The sequence below is a fragment of the Sinohyriopsis cumingii genome, chromosome 14, assembly GCF_028554795.1.
Source record: "Sinohyriopsis cumingii isolate HCF-2022 chromosome 14, ASM2855479v2, whole genome shotgun sequence".
In the NCBI taxonomy this organism is placed as follows: domain Eukaryota; kingdom Metazoa; phylum Mollusca; class Bivalvia; order Unionida; family Unionidae; genus Sinohyriopsis; species Sinohyriopsis cumingii.
In genome coordinates, this window is record NC_142974.1 from 6,342,500 (window position 1) to 6,360,387 (window position 17,888).

At 34.0% G+C, this 17,888-nt stretch overlaps 2 protein-coding genes across 8 annotated transcripts in view; one reads left to right on the top strand and one right to left on the bottom strand.

Annotated features, from left to right (window-relative positions):
* Positions 1-1,782: 1,782 nt before the first annotated feature.
* Positions 1,783-13,683, bottom strand: LOC149783144 (putative peptidyl-tRNA hydrolase PTRHD1). 5 transcript variants are annotated; one of them, XM_089931376.1, is made up of 4 exons: positions 13,585-13,660; positions 9,343-9,484; positions 7,738-7,938; positions 1,783-1,989 (listed from the first exon to the last, which is right to left on the bottom strand). In XM_089931376.1, exons 3-4 carry the CDS (start codon positions 7,924-7,926, stop codon positions 1,819-1,821), a joined length of 360 nt encoding a protein of 119 aa, XP_089787502.1. In that variant the 5' UTR covers positions 7,927-7,938; positions 9,343-9,484; positions 13,585-13,660; the 3' UTR covers positions 1,783-1,818. The 5 variants fall into 5 exon arrangements, with proteins under 5 accessions (XP_089787502.1, XP_089787500.1, XP_089787503.1 ...); XM_089931374.1 differs by having other exon boundaries at positions 7,738-7,941; XM_089931377.1 differs by lacking the exon at positions 9,343-9,484 and adding an exon at positions 12,846-12,901 and having other exon boundaries at positions 7,738-7,941; positions 13,585-13,643.
* Positions 13,684-13,707: 24 nt separating this feature from the next.
* The window catches only part of LOC149783145 (dyslexia-associated protein KIAA0319-like protein), a 146,871-nt gene continuing 142,690 nt past the window's right edge, over positions 13,708-17,888 (top strand). The window contains exon 1 of one of the 3 annotated variants that reach the window (XM_089931372.1): positions 13,708-13,764. The gene's annotated coding sequence lies outside the window, so the exon portion shown is untranslated. The remainder of the gene's footprint in view (positions 13,765-17,888) is intronic. The other 2 variants (XM_089931370.1, XM_089931371.1) reach the window with 2 other exon arrangements.

Sequence of the window (17,888 nt, forward strand, 5' to 3'; positions counted from 1 at the left end):
GTCTGTCTTTCTTTTTCCTTCAAGTCGGATGTTGCATTGTACTATTCATTAAACCTTACTTTGAGCTTAATGTTAGTGTCTACAGCTTTTCTTTTACCTTAATTATACCCTCTATACCGTCTTTATATTATGGAGGTATGATCCAGTTTAAGAATTTTAACACTACCTAATGTCAAGCTCCAGGGATGTTGTTGTTCTTGCCCACATTGGCCGAATCTGAATCTTGAACAGAGGTGAGATGGCAGTGAAACCTAACGGAGAGCACTTTAGACCACTCGGGGCCCTGGATATGCATGTTGTTGTTGTTGTTGTGTGGTTTAACGCCGTATTTCAGCACACAATAGGCTATGCATGGTGGCCAGTATTAATGGTGGAGGAAGAACCCGGGAAAACCCCGGGAAGAACCACCGACGCACGAGAAGTACTGGCGAGCTTTCTTACATACCCATGTTAGCCGAATCATAGACTCGAACCCACGCAGACAGAGGTGAGATGGCAGTGATCCGTAACGGAGAGTGCTTTAGACCACTCGGGGCCCTGTTTATACATGTAGTATTGAGTTTATTTCTGAATCTGTCCAGGTCATTACTGTCAAATTATAATCTGACACGATTGACAGGTTGTGTTTAAAAACAAATCCCTCCCTGTACGAGTTCACATGGTACCTGTTATGGCCTTTGACCTTGATAACACGGATATGAGATTTCTGTCCATATAAATATTTCCATGATATATATATACCCACATGCTAAGTTTGGTTAAATTTATAGTTTAGAAGGAACAAAGATAAGATTATTGAATTGGTATTTATTCAAGGTATTTTTAGATATATCCACAACTGGGTTTGATAAAAGTCCATCCATATTTGTTAGTGATACCATGCTTGTAAGCCAGTGCAGCTGTTTTATTACCTTTATATTTTATATTTATATGCCTTTATCAGAGATTTAACATCTTTGTTTTACCTTTTATCTTTTAGTACATTTACTTTTCTTTTGGAAAGGTTTATCTTGTGTATTTTTATGTACATTTTAAAGTCAACTAATTATGGACCAAAAGAGCTAACAGGCAGTCGTTTTAACTGTTATACATTCAGCATGGCTGTCATTGTGAAAATCTTGTTGCTGCTACTCCACATTGTCTTGTTGTTTTCACTAAAAACCATGCTTATTTTTAGTAGATGGTTATCAGTATAAATTATTCCAAATTGAAATCATTCACAGCTGCTTCTCATTGGATTGCCATACTAACATTAAAATAAAACAAAATAAACCTCATCTTTTTTTAATTATTAGTTGCTCATGTATTAAAATTATGCTGATTCAACCTTCAAAACAGATGCCATGACAGCTGTCCTAAAAATCATTATCTGGCTATTTCTGAAGGGATGGCTGTACTGACATGGGCTTTCACCAAAAGAGTACAGCAGTATGTTGCTCATTGTGTATAAAAGTGGTGATCGTCTGAGGGCCAGCAAGGTGCGATGGTGGTTATCTGAGAAACTTGTCACCACTCCTCTTGAATATTATGTATGTATGTATGTATGTATGTATGTATGTATGTATGTGTGTGTGTGTGTATGTATGTATGTATCAAAACTAGTAGTTTTGCTTACTAACTGAATAACTCCTGCTGCATGATGGTGTGCATATGTTTGACTATTTGTGTTTGTATGTGGGAGAGATTGATTTCACAAAATAGAAGTAGCTTTATAGAGCTATACAGGACTTAGGCTTTAGACAGGACTTCAATATAGACTGAATATATTGACAAGAAGACAAATATTATCTATAATTTAATTAACTACACGTGTTAACATTATCTGAATAATTTGAATTCTTTGAAGTATTTCTGAATGTCCTCTTTTTTATATGGCTTTGTTGCCACACAGGTTGGGATGTTTTCTGGTTGCTCTATCCACAGTTTGTGGTCTATCCCCTCTTGTGTTAAATTCTCTGATAATCTTCTAAGACTCTCTTCATCTTTCGCCTGTGAAAAGATGACAAAAAATTATACATATACTTGAAATTGAGAGAATAAAATAATAAGTACATGTACTGTCATCAAAATTTCCAGATGACTGAAGCATTGGAGTAGTGAACTATTTTCTAAACTTATAATTTTATTTAGTCATGAAATACGAAATTCAAAGTCATACAAATAATTATGCGCTGGTTTGCATTTTCTTGATCTGCTTCATCTACTTTTTATACAGAGAAAAAGGCTTGGACCTGCATACTGAACCCACATTCAAAGCATTGCTGTTAAACTTTACAAGGTCAAAGGTCGAATGAGCATGTCTTAACTTCAAAGCAAAGGATGTTGTTCTTGTTATGGGGTTTAACACCATTTTTCAGCACAAGATAGGTTATACATGACGGCCAGTATTAATGGTGGAGGAACAACCCGGGAAAACCCTGGAGAGAACCACCGACCCACCAGTAGCTTCTCATGGGTTAAACCCCACAACAACAACAACTTAATTACCCAGACATCTCTAGATGAAACGATTTACAGTAAAAATGGTCACATACCATATTACAGATGCTGCATAGATTTTTTTAAAAAAAAAGGCCCATTGAGAAGGCCCAGGATCTGAATTGTATAAATTATTTTGGAATGATATTAGATTTTAGCCATTACCTTTTGGTACAAACTTGGTGAATTATCTTCCAATCTGAATGAAGGGGTTATAACTAAAGTAAATAAATCTTGGTAGTATATAGCAAACTGAATGATAAAACTTCTTTATCGAAACATTAAATCTTGTGTAATTATTCATTGTCAAGTCTCGACTTGGTTGGGTATCAAATTAGTATGTAGATGGGGAACATCTCTCCCCGTATATTTTAATCCTGTGTGCAGAGATTTTAGATAATATGATAAGAGAAAAATGATAAAATTAGGGGAATTAACACAGGTAATCTATGTTCCTAAGTATGCCGATAATACACAAGTTATGTTGGATGGTTCAGATAAATTTTTATTTCTATTTCACATCTTTTCCAAATTTTCTGGTCTTTAAAAAAAAGAAAGCTTGGATATGAAGTCGAAGATGTAACAATAAGAAATGCTATCCAGAATATAAACTTAACCATGGTTGTGCTGAGTTTGTCCAGTATAAAGTTTTCAACAAACTTAGAAGAAAGTACAACTGTTAATGGTTCATCTAAAATTTGCAAAATTAAGAACCTGCTAATTCAGTAGAAGAAAAGGTTTCTAACTTCATCTGAAAGGATAACAGGGATAGAGTTTAGCTTTTCTAAAATGAGTCATCTTTTACTGTCAATACCAGACAAACTGAACACACCCTTTTGAATTTGGTATGTACACTCATTTACAACTGAAAAGGTTGCTTCCTTGGCGTGAATAATTCATGATTATTATAATTTTCCCGTAGTCAGAACATAATTATGTTCTGAGTAAGGAATTGTTCTAAGAATCACTCATTTACAAGTTTCCTTTCATTTGGAACAGAATTTCTTAACTCATTGAAAATGGATCTTAATCATTGAAGCATATTTATAAATACATGCATCTAACTAGATCATTTCAAATGGTCACAGCTGAACATTTTTCCAAAACACATTTCATTCAATCCTTATATTACAATAGATGGAAAAAGCATATATTGTAAAAAAAATGTTTCAGAAAGGCATTAGATTAGTGAATAATTTACCATTCAAAATGGTTTCTGGATAAGTTTTGAAAGTTTCAAAATAGATTTTCTGTGAACATTAATTTTGTAGATCTCCACGGTATAATTTGTAGCTATAAAGTCTAATAAAACTAAACTTTGCATCAATTACAATTTGAATCTGCAACAGACTTTCATAAGTATCGTTGTATATACCATTTTTTTTTTAAAATAAAAAAGTTGTACAGATGTATATGAAAAACTGATTGGAAGCAATGAAATACCAACTTCAAGAAGGAAATGGAATTTTTAATTGGGCAATTTAAAAGATGACTGGTAGAAATTTTTCTTGTTCCCATTCAGAACTTCAAAATGTCCAAAATCTTAGATGGTTGCAACAAAGAATTTTGCCTACAAACTGACAAATGCATTTCTAACAAGAAATGGGGGCCCCGAGATGCTGAGTGGTCTAAAGCGCTCTTCGTTACGGATCACTGCCATCTCACCTCTGTCTGCGGCGGTTCGAGTCTAAGATTCAGCCAATGTGGGTATGTGAGAAAGCTTGCCAGTAGCTTCTCGTGGGTCGGTGGTTCTTTCCGGGGTTTTCCGGGTTCTTCCTCCACCATTAATACTGGCCGCCATGTATAGCCTATCGTGCTGCAAAATGGCATTAAACCCCACAACAACAACAACTACTAACAAGAAATGGAATGATCTCAAATGAGTAAGAATGATCCCAAATGAGTAAAAGAATATCCCAAATGTGTATGTTACATGTTGCAGTGGGGCAGTTTATAGTGATGTCGAGCATTGGGGCAACATGCCACAGACATGTACCATCATGTCCCACCCAGTCGCATTATCCTGATACCAGGCTGACCAGTCCTAACACTAACCTCCTAATGCTGATTGCCATGCGAGGCAGCTGATAAAACCATTTTTATACGTCTTTGGTATGACTCGGTCAGGGCATGAACCCACATCCTCCTGGATCCAAGTTTGACTTGTCTTATAAGTGAGTAAAGATGGTAATTGTTCCTGTCATTGTTATCAGTATGCACTGATTTATTTCTGTTTCTATGCATACCATTTTAATAACAGCAATTTTAAGTCACTGCATGAGTTTAACTGCACAATATTAATGGAGGATTTTTGTTGTTGTTGTTGTTCTAGGGTTTAACGCCATTTTTCAGCACAAGATAGGCTATACATGGCGGCCAGTATAACTGGTGGAGGAAGAACCCTGGAAAACCCAGGGAAGAACCACCGACACACGAGAAGCTACTGGCAGGCTTTCCCACGTACCCACGCTAGCCGAGCCTTGGACTCGAACACACGCAGACAGAGGTTTAATGGAGGATGCAAATGAATGAAGTGTATAATCATCCCCAACAAAAAGGTCAGCATTTGATACATTTGTAATGAAGGGTAGAATCTTCAACAAAAAGGTCAGCATTTGATACATTTGTAATGAAGGGTAGAATCATCAACAAAAAGGTCAGCATTTGATACATTTGTAATGAAGGGTAGAAACATCAACAAAAAGGTCAGCATTTGATACATTTGTAATGAAGGGTAGAATCATCAACAAGAAAGTCAACATCTGATACACTTGTAATGAAGGGTAGAATCATCAACAAAAAGGTCAGCATTTGATACATTTGTAATGAAGGGTAGAAACATCAACAAAAAGGTCAGCATTTGATACATTTGTAATGAAGGGTAGAATCATCAACAAAAAGGTCAGCATTTGATACATTTGTAATGAAGGGTAGAATCATCAACAAAAAGGTCAGCATTTGATACATTTGTAATGAAGGGTAGAATCATCAACAAAAAGGATGTAATGAAGGGTAGATCATATATGAAGACTAGAAATCAAAGAGGTCTAAAGGGTAGTATTATACTGAAAACATTTGCTTGCGCAATCACAAACTCACAACATTCAACAAATTAGACTTATTGATAGGTAACATACTGTAGCTTTGAGCTTTGGTAATTGATTGGATTTATTGTGATCTTTCCAATTGGCTCATTACTTAAAGCAATAATTCTTTACAATTCTCCAGTTATGAAAGATTTTCCAATTAACAAAGGTGGATGGACTGAGTGTAGAGCAAATACTGTAGTAGAATTATCAATTCATATGATTTTCCTCTTGTAAAATAGTCCTAATTTCCTTTGATCTTTCCACTCCACAACCGATATTTGAAATATGGACTACTTGTAAATGTGCAGCAATTTAGTTGATAACATGTTGGATATATGATGTAGGGAATGCATACCTGATACCCACCCATATTAGCCCTGGTCAAACGAGTCATTGCGTCCTTGGGAAAGGTACCAAGCTCCCATTTTTTCTACATGACATTGCCAAAAATCTGTTTAAACTGTTGTTAAACCATCTATCCAACATTAAGATATTTGATATTTTTCCTCTAAAAAGTGACAATACATAAATTTGTTTTTTATTTCCATGTTTTGACCTAAAAACCTAAAATTAAGTATATATATATATATATATATATATATATATATATATATATATATATATACACACACATGTATATATATATATATATATATATATTACTTTTTCTTTAGATACTTCAATATTTACCAGCCAATGCCTAGAAGGTCAATTTATTTGATTTTGTAGCCATACGAGGCTGTAAAAATTGGGCAAGATACCTTGAGTATGATGTCACAAAGGTCAGTAAAAAGAACCAAGCAAATCTGATTCAGTATTTTATCCAGGCTGCACCCTTTCACCTTTTCACACAATTAAATTACAAAATGTTCAAGTTTACATTGGCAATGCATTGTAAAAGATGCAAAGCAAACAACTGCCCATACCATTTGCAAGCATGTGCCATAAGTGTCAATTAATAGGGAAGCCATCTAAGTCATTAAGAGGCTTGATTTTTAACATTTAGATCATGTGGCAAGGTTCTGATTGGTCAAGATGACCTTGAGTTCTGACAGACATCTAAGTATGTAAATTATAAGGAATCGAAGAATAATGGCCTTGTTTGGGATGATAGGGTATATAGAGTTGATAACTGATGATCCAAGATAATTGTAATTACTATGTATTCTCCGATATCTGTTGAAAATGATGGAACTGTAAAGAGTGATGATAACAATGTATGTCTTGCATCAGCATATATTTGGAGTTACATCTCCGCAATTCAAGTATACAGAATTACCCATATCGGTTAACACAAAAATGACTAAAATGAAGGAAAATAAACAAACCAAGACACAGTTATGTGTGAGCACAAAGCTATTGCAATTCTTATCTGAAAACATTCTTATCTTTATTAAAATCTGAGAACATTTCACAGTAATTAAGCATGAAAAGATATACCAGTATGAAATTAATGTATCTGAAAGGATGTTACAGAAATATTTATAGGTATGGTTCTGTATGCAGTAAGTCATACTCATACTTGGGGCCTAAAGGGAAACTAGATGTATTCTAACTGAGCTGCCTTTGTTAAACAAATAATTATTAATACAGTAAATAATGAAATGATAGGCAGTGCCTCCTGAAAGTGAAAAGGGACTCATAAATGTGACACCCCGGATCCTGAAAGCTTCGAAAGCTGGAGAAAACATTGTATGGTACATTTTAAGAAACTGTCTCTTTTATTTATGCAAGTAGGCGAGTTATGTAAAAAATAACATTATTTTACCTATAGTATTATTAATCTGTTTACTTTCTATAATTAAAAAATTAATCTTTGTTTTAGTTTTTTCTTTATTTGCACATATTTAAAGTGTGATTTCTTTTTGAAATTCAATCTGATTCTGCTATTTCTGTCTGCACAATTTATCACACCTTGCAACGTCATGCTCAGGATCTTTTATGTGATATGTATTATCGAGTGATCATTATTAACAACTAGCGGGGTTCTTTCCGGCATTTTCCCGGGTTCTTCCTCCACCATTAATACTGGCCGCCATGTATAGCCTATCGCGTGCTGAAAAATGGCATTAAACCCCACAACAACAATAACAACAACTAGCGGCTTGCATGCACCATTAAGATGCTGTTATGTCAATGAAAAGGATCTTTTATTAAACATCTATGATACCTCTAAAACAACTTTGTGCATGCGGTCAAGATCTCTGAGGTACTCTTGGGTATTCTGGTCAGAGTAGAACAAGTGCATCACGGCAGTACAAGCATGTGCTGCCTGGGCTATCAGGGCACCTGTGGGCCATTTTAAAACCTGGACCAAGTCTCTTCTCACCACAATATACTGCACCAAACTGGATGCCATATCTTTCTATTACTGCTGAAAGATAAAAGTTTGAAAATGAATATGTTTCAGTTATTTCTTTTTATATAATTGTTTCTTAAACAGGATTAAATGCACTTCTTTATCTTTCCCAAAGAAAATATAAGAAACAAGTCAATTTTGAGTTTAATGATGGAAATGATGATGATGTCACTGGGGAGAAATGTGCAGAACTGGACTGGAACTTAAATCTATGATGTACCTAATATCAGGTAGGTTCTCAGTCCGAGTTATCCAAGCTTTTGCTCATGATCAGTACATGGCACATGCTTTTTGGATGATTCCTGGTTTTTTATCAGCTAGCCTGGGTTTGATTCTGGGCCTTAGAATGAACATATTAGCCTGGGCTTGATTTGCCTTAGAATCAATACTGAAGTCTATGTTTGTTTCTGGGCCTTATTATCAGTATAGTATCCTGGGTTTGATTTTGGGCCTTATAATTAGTATAATAGTTTGGGTTTGATTTGGGCCTTATAATTAGTATAATAGTTTGGGTTTGATTTGGGCCTTATAATTAGTATAATAGTCTGGGTTTGATTTGGGCCTTATAATTAGTATAATAGTCTGGGTTTGATTTGGGCCTTAGAATAAATAGCCTAGGTTTGATGAACAAAATGGTATGAAGATAAATGCAGCCAAATCAAAATCCATGATCAAGCAAGAGTAAAAGTTGAGAAAAGTTATTTCAAAGTAATGATACAAGGAATGGATATACAACAGCCTGGAAATGAGAAACTACTTGGCAGCATAATAGACTTTATTTTGTCTTGAAAAATAAAAGCTGGTAAAGTCATTAAAAAAGTTAATCCACTGCTTTATCTTTTGAACAGATGACAATCTTACCTCCCTCAAGAACAGAGAAAGATATTTTACAATGCATATACCATGCCAGACCTAGAACATTGTTGTTCTATCTGGGGTAATAATGGTATAGAAAATCAGAAAAGATTATTGAAGTTTCAAAAATGAGCAGTTAGAGCTATCCTTGATGCTGATTTGGATACAATGTCAAAAAATCTTTTGAAAACCCTAAAGTGGCTTCCATTTCAGCAGAACTCAATTTCAGAAGGGTTTACTAGTCTATAAATCCTTACATGGTTTGGCTCCTGATTACCTTAAATGTAATTTTAAATTTGTTAAAAATGTACATATGAATGAACAAAAATCGATCTCAAACAACAAGTTATATTTACTTAAACCAAATTCAGAGTTTTATGAGACAAGTTTTGCTTTTTATGGAGCCAAACTATGGAATTCCATACCACCTTATATAAAGTCAGGTGACTTGTGCCAAGCTTTTAAAATGTTTCATAGTCAACATCTACAGAAAAAATCATTTGTAAAATTTTGTATAATTCAGTATTACTTCTTTTTACAACAATGTTATCATGTACTCACCTATAACATTTTACTCATGTTTGCTACTACTAGTTTTATGAATCCTGTATGTACTCATCCTTGAAGCCATGTACATATTTTATTGCAGCAGTAGATCAACTGTCAAGTTTTTAACAGCATTTGTTGTCTAAAGATGCCTCATCTTGTAAAAATTTTGCATTATATATATATATATATATATATATATATATATATATATATATATATATATATATATATATATATATATATATATATATACATATATATATATATTTGTACAAATGTTATAGTATAAGGCCTCATGGAAGATTGGTCAGTTGATCAAATGAGCTTCTTCTATAAAAGAAAAACAACTATTATTATTATTATCATTATTATTATTATTAGCCATAGAGTCAACATATTAACCTGGGTTTCATTCTGGACTTTAGAATCAATATAGTAGCCCAGGTTTGATTCTAGGCCATAGAATCAGTATAACAGTCTGGGTTTGGTTCTGGACCTTGGAATAAATATATTAGCTTGGGTTTGATTCACAGCCTTAAAATTAATATAATAGCCTAGGCTTGATTCTTGGCTTTATAATCAATATTATAGTAGCCTGAGTTTCATTCTGGGCCTTATAAGAAATACATCAGTCTAGGTTTGATTCTGGGACTTAGAATCAATACAGTAGCCCAGGTTTCATTCTGGGCCTTAGAATCAATATGGTAAGCTGGGTTTTATTCTGGGCCTTAAAATCAATATAGTAGTCTTGGCTTGATTCTAGGCTTTATAATCAATATTAAAGTAGCCTGGGCTTGATTCTGGGCCTTAGAATCAATACAGTAGCCCAGGCTTTATTATGGGCCTTATAATCAATACAAAAGCCCAGGCTTTATTCTGAGCCTCAAAATCTATGTTCACTGGGTTTGATTGTGGGCCTTATAATCAATATAGTGGCAAACAACTGATAAATCTACAAGCTCTACCTACATGCCTCCAACTGTCAAGACTTTTCTGAAATGTGCTTCCCATCCAATTATTGAAACAATATATGACTTATTACAGACTTGTTATGCTAGTAATAGTCAAATAAATTTAAAATTGAATCAAATTAAATGAATAATTATTGCAACTGCAATATATATATCCTATATTTCAGATTAATTATTGGGAACCTCTTCCACGTGTTGTCCAATTAATGTACTAATCATTCCTGGTTTATGTTTATCCAGACACAATATATAAAGAGAAGAGGAGACACAAAGTAAGAGTTTGAAGCTGCTGAAAGGTCAAAGCCATAATGGTTGATATTGACATGGGGATGACGATCACAGAATAAACCAGAAAAATGTTTCAAGAATCAATTGGGATGGTACAAGTGGAAAACTATTTGTCAGTTTTTAAATTGGTACAGGGTTCAAATCCTGAATCAGCTGAGCATCCCTGTGACTTTTTGTGGCTCACACTTAAAGGCATGCCATATTCAACAAAAGTTTGATGTTCACAGTGAAGTTGCCATGCTCATGGTTGATGGACATAAATTCCTGAAAAGCCGGGGGGAGGGGGGATAGGTAGGGGTAGTATTAACTCTGCTCCATAGAAGAGAAATTATTTATTTTTAAGAAGTACCCAGCATTTCAGCTGTTGTCCAGCCATCTTTCTCCCACTGCTAGTGCAGCAGACTGTTACAAATTTGTACAGCTATAAATACCACACTCATCAAGGTGTTTTAAATTCAGTGTTAATTGAGTGTGCATAATACTTGAGTGAGATCTGAGGATGTACATAAAATGTACATATAGCAGTAACCTGTGCCTTGCCAGTGTATGTGTGGTCCTTGAGTGTAGCTCGAAAAATAGGTCATGCTAATATTTTCCCATATGACTGTGGGAGCTTAGTGTAATCTAGGTCATACTAATTTTTCCCAATATGATGGTGGGACCTGAGTGGGATCCAGGTCATGCTACTTTTATTCTGATGTCTTGCGAGCTGAGCAGGATCTAGGTCATGCTTTATTTTTGTCTATATGACTGTGGAAGATGGGCATGCTAATTTTTTCTCCACAAAACTATATGAGCTGAGTGGGATCATGCTGAATTGACAGCTAGGGATCTATTATCACAGAAACCAGACAAAGAGTCAAATACCTTTAAATGTACTTAAATTACAAAATCGTTTATATCTTTTTCTTATAATTATATTTAGTCACTTTTGAGCAGAGTATTTACTGTTAAATATAGCAAATACACTAATGCATATATTTTTTTTTATAAAAAGCAATATCTACAAGTCATCACAATCTTTTAATAACAGCTAGTAAGATGCATGGATAGCAATATCAAAGCATAAGGAATCAACATTTCTGGACACAACAATGCTCAAACCCTCCAAACGTTTCTGCATGCTTGTTTATCATGCAGTGTTGAAATAATTAAAAGGACTATTTAAGGCTCCAAGTATGTTCTCATGAGAATGTAATCAGGTAGTACAAGTAACTAATGTTTGACTGATTAAAGTTTGGTTACTTGTATTAAAAAATGATGACCAGTTATGCTGTGAAAATTAAATTTTTTGGCCAAATGGTCTAAAGTGCTCGCCTTCACAGATCACTTATATCTCTGTCCACGTGGTGCAAGTCTCATCTTACCTAATGTGTGGGTATGTGAGAATGTTTGCCAGTAGCTTCCAGTGGGTCACTGGTTCTTATATATACTAGCCACCATGTATAGCCTATTATGTGTTGAAAAATGGCATCAAATCCAAAACAACAATAAAAACACTTGAAATTTTGATGTACTAGCAGTAACCAATTACAGATAATTTAAATTAGCAATAATCAATTGCAGATTATTATAATTACCAGGTAAAAATTAAAATCACCAGTAATATTACTAATCATGATTAGTCCCCATTTTTGGCTATAAGTGGTTGGTGGCAATGGCACAGATATCACAGGTGGTAGAGCACACAGCTATGATAAGGAAGGTTTTGTTTTTGACTCAGAGTTTGGTTAAAATTATGGTGTATATTGTTGTATCAATCTGCCCTACAGAATCATATAGTCTCCGAGCATCTGAGGGTCTTTTTCTTTTTATATTTCCATATGACTGGTCACTATGGTCAGTCATGTCAACTAATTTAAAAAGTGACAAAAAGCAATGAGTTGGTCCACCTGTTAGGGTGGACATTCATCTGGTTTTCAGGAGTATAACTATTCACCCATCTACACCCAATTATACTATTTCACCCAGCTACACCCAATTATACTATGTTGTGCATTTTTGTACTTTGAGTAGCTGAAACCATGTGGGTGAGAAAAAAACATTGTTAATTTAAAAAATCAGAAACATCTGCTAGCATTTTGTTAATAGTTAATTCATATTAACCTGGGGTTCAAGGAAGCTGTGGTCTAAAGTGCAATTGCCTTACCGATCACTGCCATCTCAACTGTCGGTGTGGGTTCGAGTCTCATGTTTGGCCAATTTGGGTGTGAGAGAATGCTTGCCAGTCACTTTGTGTGAGTTGGTGGTACTTACCAGGGTTTTCTCAGGTTCTTCATACACCAGTTATGCTGACCAACATGCCATTGGTGCTAAACCACAAAACAACAACATTTTAACTCACTATAATTTACAAAGGAAGCTATATTTAAATTTCTTAGTATGCTTTCTTTAACGTCTCAAATACATTTGGAATCATGTTAAAATAGCCCATACACTGAAGCAGCCACTTAGTTTTATGTGAGGAATGTTTGAGCTATTATTTTGCTGAAAAGATTGTTGCCTTCCAAAGATTGTTATTGCAAAGTCTTTTTTCCTGAAAATTTCGTTGGGCAAATAATTATTTGGAGTCTATTTTCGTATATTTCAATAATTTTATTTAATTTAATAACTGTAGGCCTAAATATTTTTTGGAATATTTAAGCATATGGTATTGTCTAATTTTGGGTCTACATTTCACAGTAATGATTCGGGTAATGATTTAGTCCTACATATAAGACCATACACTGATATTTTTGTTGTGAGCACCTAAACAAAATCAACATGTGCTATGTCTTACATTTTTCCATTCTATTACAGTACCGACAGTCATCTAAATCATTACCTAGTCCTACATGCTTGTTGTAGGACTAGGTAATGATTTAGATGACTGTCGGTACTGTAATAGAATGGAAAAAGTATAAATTAGGATGTCTTTTAAATTATACAAAAAATAATCGTAAATACATAAGTAAGCACATTCATTTAAACATTTAAATACTTTTGCAACACATACATCTATTGAAAAGCAGGCAAGAAAACTAAATCTTGTTTAGTCGTTTCATGGGCGCTGACATATTGTAGGCCTGCAGTGAATTATTCAAGATTGACCAATCAAAATATTCCATACATTGATCGCTATCTGATGACGTTATGCGTGAAATAAACAGTTCTCTGAGTTTGTACACTGAATAAGGTAAGTGTGATTCTTTTATGTATAATTCTGCTGATCTTGAAAGATGATTTCAGTACTTGAATAAGCTGTAAGAATAATATTTGTCCCAGCGTGCATCATAAATCGGTAGGTTTCCTTGATTGACATAAAATTAAAAATGTTACGTGTCAAGAAACGTCTGTTTTGAGTAATCAACTTCATCAACGTGATGGAGTCGAGTCTACTTCGTCCCTATTTCTAACCCCCAACAAGCATAAGAAAAGATGTCGCCTTAAACTAACGACACGTTAATTTGAACAATGAACTATAAAATGCAATTATAAGTTATCATTGGCATTAAGTTCCTGCTACTCTTATAGTTGTAACCGTCGATCCTAATCATGATCGGTTACCTGGGTACACGATCAAAGGGAAATTGAATGTGTACAAACCTTAAGTTAAGTCAGCATTTAAAAAATATAAATATCATTACCTAATATCATCTGATACAAGGTCCAAGACTTCATCCTCGTCATGGTCTGTGTTGTTTATTCTACTGATTACTCCTAACAAATTACACATACCTATATTTGCTTGCACATTATGTGATGGCAGATATTGGTCTGTGTAGTTTGCAGTAGGACTCATAAGCGATTGATTACAGTATGTGATTCCAAACCCCAAAATGATAAATACTTTTTTCTCTCAAAGTTTTTGAAACACAGCAAAATTCCTCTGCTGCAGCTTAACCAAATGAAACGGATCAAGTGGAAATCAGCTTAAATATACTTCTGAATATTAGTATGATCTGTATGACAAAGTTGTCTTTTAGAGAACAGTGCATCCCCACAGAATGCTCTTCTTGCAACTCTGCACATTTTCTTGGTTTTATTATTCAGTTATTAAATGACATTTTGTATGAATTCAACTTTTGGTGATGTTCTCATAAACTGGAAAGCTCTACTTTCAACCTAGTCCTACATGTAAGACATAGCACATTTTGATTTTGTACGCCCACAACATAAATATCAGCGTCAGGTCTTACAGGTAGGACTACTTTCAGCCATATCATCACTTTAAAATTATCAGTCCCTCAATGAATCTTTGATGGTTAGGCTTCAGATGAAATTCACTCGAGGCTAATTCAGGACTGCATGGATGATTTGCTTCTTTATGAAATCTGTCACAATAGCGGATTTATGTGCTGGTGCCTGGTCAGTGACTCCATGGTTCCCTGGGTACCAATGTGCTGACAGGTGGTTTAGTATTATTCCATAACTTTTGGCTACACCTTCTGCAGAGTCAGGTACAGGTACCTGATGATCATTCCTTTTGCGTAAGAAAATTAGGCCTATAAATTTCTCATGACAATTTGTCTGTGTAGACCAGTTTGTGGTTGATGCTCATTTTCACATATGTGGATCAAAATAGTAAATCTATAATTTATCTCCTCTGGCAATCTTCCATTGATTCATGACCATCTTTAAAATGATGAAACCACCACAAAATTTTAGTATTTGACAAAGAATTCCAACCATTACCCAAGTTGATGGTAAGTATCCTAAGAAGGTTTGGAGTTAAAACATGCTTTTGTTCAGTAACAGAATTTTTCTTCCCTAACAGTTTTTGTTATGTATATTGGTATGTTTATGCTTGTTTATATTTCTGCCCCGATTATAGGTTGCAAGAGTCATTTTGTAAACAACATATTACATAGCTAATTTTTCTCCATGAGTTTAGGCTAAATTTTAAGATAATTTTTGTAAACATGTTTATTTGGATTTGAGTTCAGGACATTGGTTTTTCACTGAGAAATTTATGGTCTGCCTGATCTTTGTCAGGTTGAATTGCTAGAATTTAAGTGAACAGACCTGGCCATGTTTTTGGAATAATTATCTATTAAGAGGAGGGGCGCTGAGTGGTCTGAAGCCCTCTCCATTATGAATCATTGTCATCTTACATCTGTCTGCGTGGGTTCGAGTCTCGGATTCAGCCAATGTGGGTATGTGAGAAAGCTTGCCAGTAGCTTCTCGTGGGTTGGTGGTTCTTTCCTGGGTTCTTCCTCTACCATTAATATTGGCCGCCATGTATAGCCTAACATGTGCTGAAAAATGCCGTTAAACCCTACAACAATAACAACCATTAAGAGGACAGTATTGTTAGAAATTGTTATTGCAGCATAGATCAAGCAAGGATGTATATAAAGTTGTTTACATCAGAATTATTCATTACTTCTTTAATATAGACCCTTCCTGTCTATTGGAATCAGTCTTTTAGTAGGGTTCGGTTATAAAATGAGAGGATTTATTTAATTACGAATTGCTTAATGACTTTTAAGACTAAATCACTAATTTGGAATTATTGTAAACTCATTCAAGGATTATCTGGATTATATCATTTGTGATAGATTAAGCCTGTTTGCACATTCAAGGCTCATCAGCACATTCAAGATTATAATTTATCTGTAAAAACACTGGAATTCGTCTGGAACAATACTTTTGGACTTGTGATAAAATGTTTAGGACTTTTGGGGATCTAATTAACAAAACTGTTTGTCCCTTTTAAATTTTTACTTTTTATTTGAGGGAAATTAAGTTATTTGTTGACGTTTACAAAAGCTGTTGCAATGATTTTTTTTTCTTTTTTCTATTACCTAAGCTTAAGAACAGTCATAACATCTTGCGTATACTTGCAAGTATCCGACATGCTGTATGTGAAGCTGCATATCATTTTAAAGAACATTATTTGCCTCAGCGTTTAATTTATTGACAGTGTCAACGAGAAAACAGTTTTAGCAAAATATTCAGAACATTTAAAATACTCTTTGTATCTACCAGTTTACTTGTGCTCAAATGGATTCTGCAAATTAATAGTTTTCCAGAAGCGCCATCCAAGAATGGAATTATTTCTAACCACGGTTATTAATCAAAACTGCTGAATTTTCATAAAAGCAAATTAGTAACGATCAAGTTAAATCTGAAATATTACTTTACCATTGTATGGAATAATGAATATCGTTATGAAAATCATTATGCATTGAAGTAATCAATATCACACATGTCAATAATAATAGATTTTTAGTCATATAAAGATGAATTTGAATTAAAAAAAATTGTGAATAAAATTGTTGTGTGTGAAAGCATCCTCTTGAAAGATAATGGTTGTGCATTTGTCCACTGTCTAATGCCAATATGTATGGCAAGGGTATTTTAACATAAGAATGTCAATGTAGGGTATATTCTGTTCATGTAAATTGACTGTATTGTAAGTGTATGACTGGATGATTTAATGTATAGTGGATGACTGGATGATTTGATGTATAGTGTATGACTGAATGATTTAATGTATAGTGTATGACTGAATGATTTAATGTATTGTGTATGACTGAATGATTTAATGTATTGTGTATGACTGAATGATTTAATGTATAGTGGATGACTGGATGATTTGATGTATAGTGTATGACTGAATGATTTGTTGTATAGTGTATGACTGAATGATTTAATGTGTAGTGTATGACTGGATGATTTAATGTATAGTGTATGACTGAATGATTTAATGTGTAGTGTATGACTGGATGATTTGATTTATAGTGTATGAAGGAGTTAATGTATTGTGTATGATGGGATGATTTGATTTATATTGTATGAATGAGTTAATGTAAAGTGTATGACTGGATGATTTAGAGCATAGTGTATCACTGGATGATGATTTGATGTATAGTGTATGACTGGATGATTTGATGTATAGTGTATGACTTAATGATTTAATGTATAGTGTATGACTGAATGATTTAATGTATTGTGTATGACTGAATGATTTAATGTGTAGTGTATGGATGATTTAATGTATGGTGTATGACTGGATGATTTAATGTGTAGTGTATGACTGGATGATTTGATTTATATTGTATGAATGAGTTAATGTAAAGTGTATGGATGATTTAGAGCATAGTGTATCACTGGATGATGATTTGATGTATTGTGTATGACTGGATGATTTAATGTATAGTGTATGACTGAATGATTTAATGTATTGTGTATGACTGAATGATTTAATGTGTAGTGTATGACTGAATGATTTAATGTATTGTGTATGACTGAATGATTTAATGTATTGTGTATGACTGAATGATTTAATGTATTGTGTATGACTGAATGATTTAA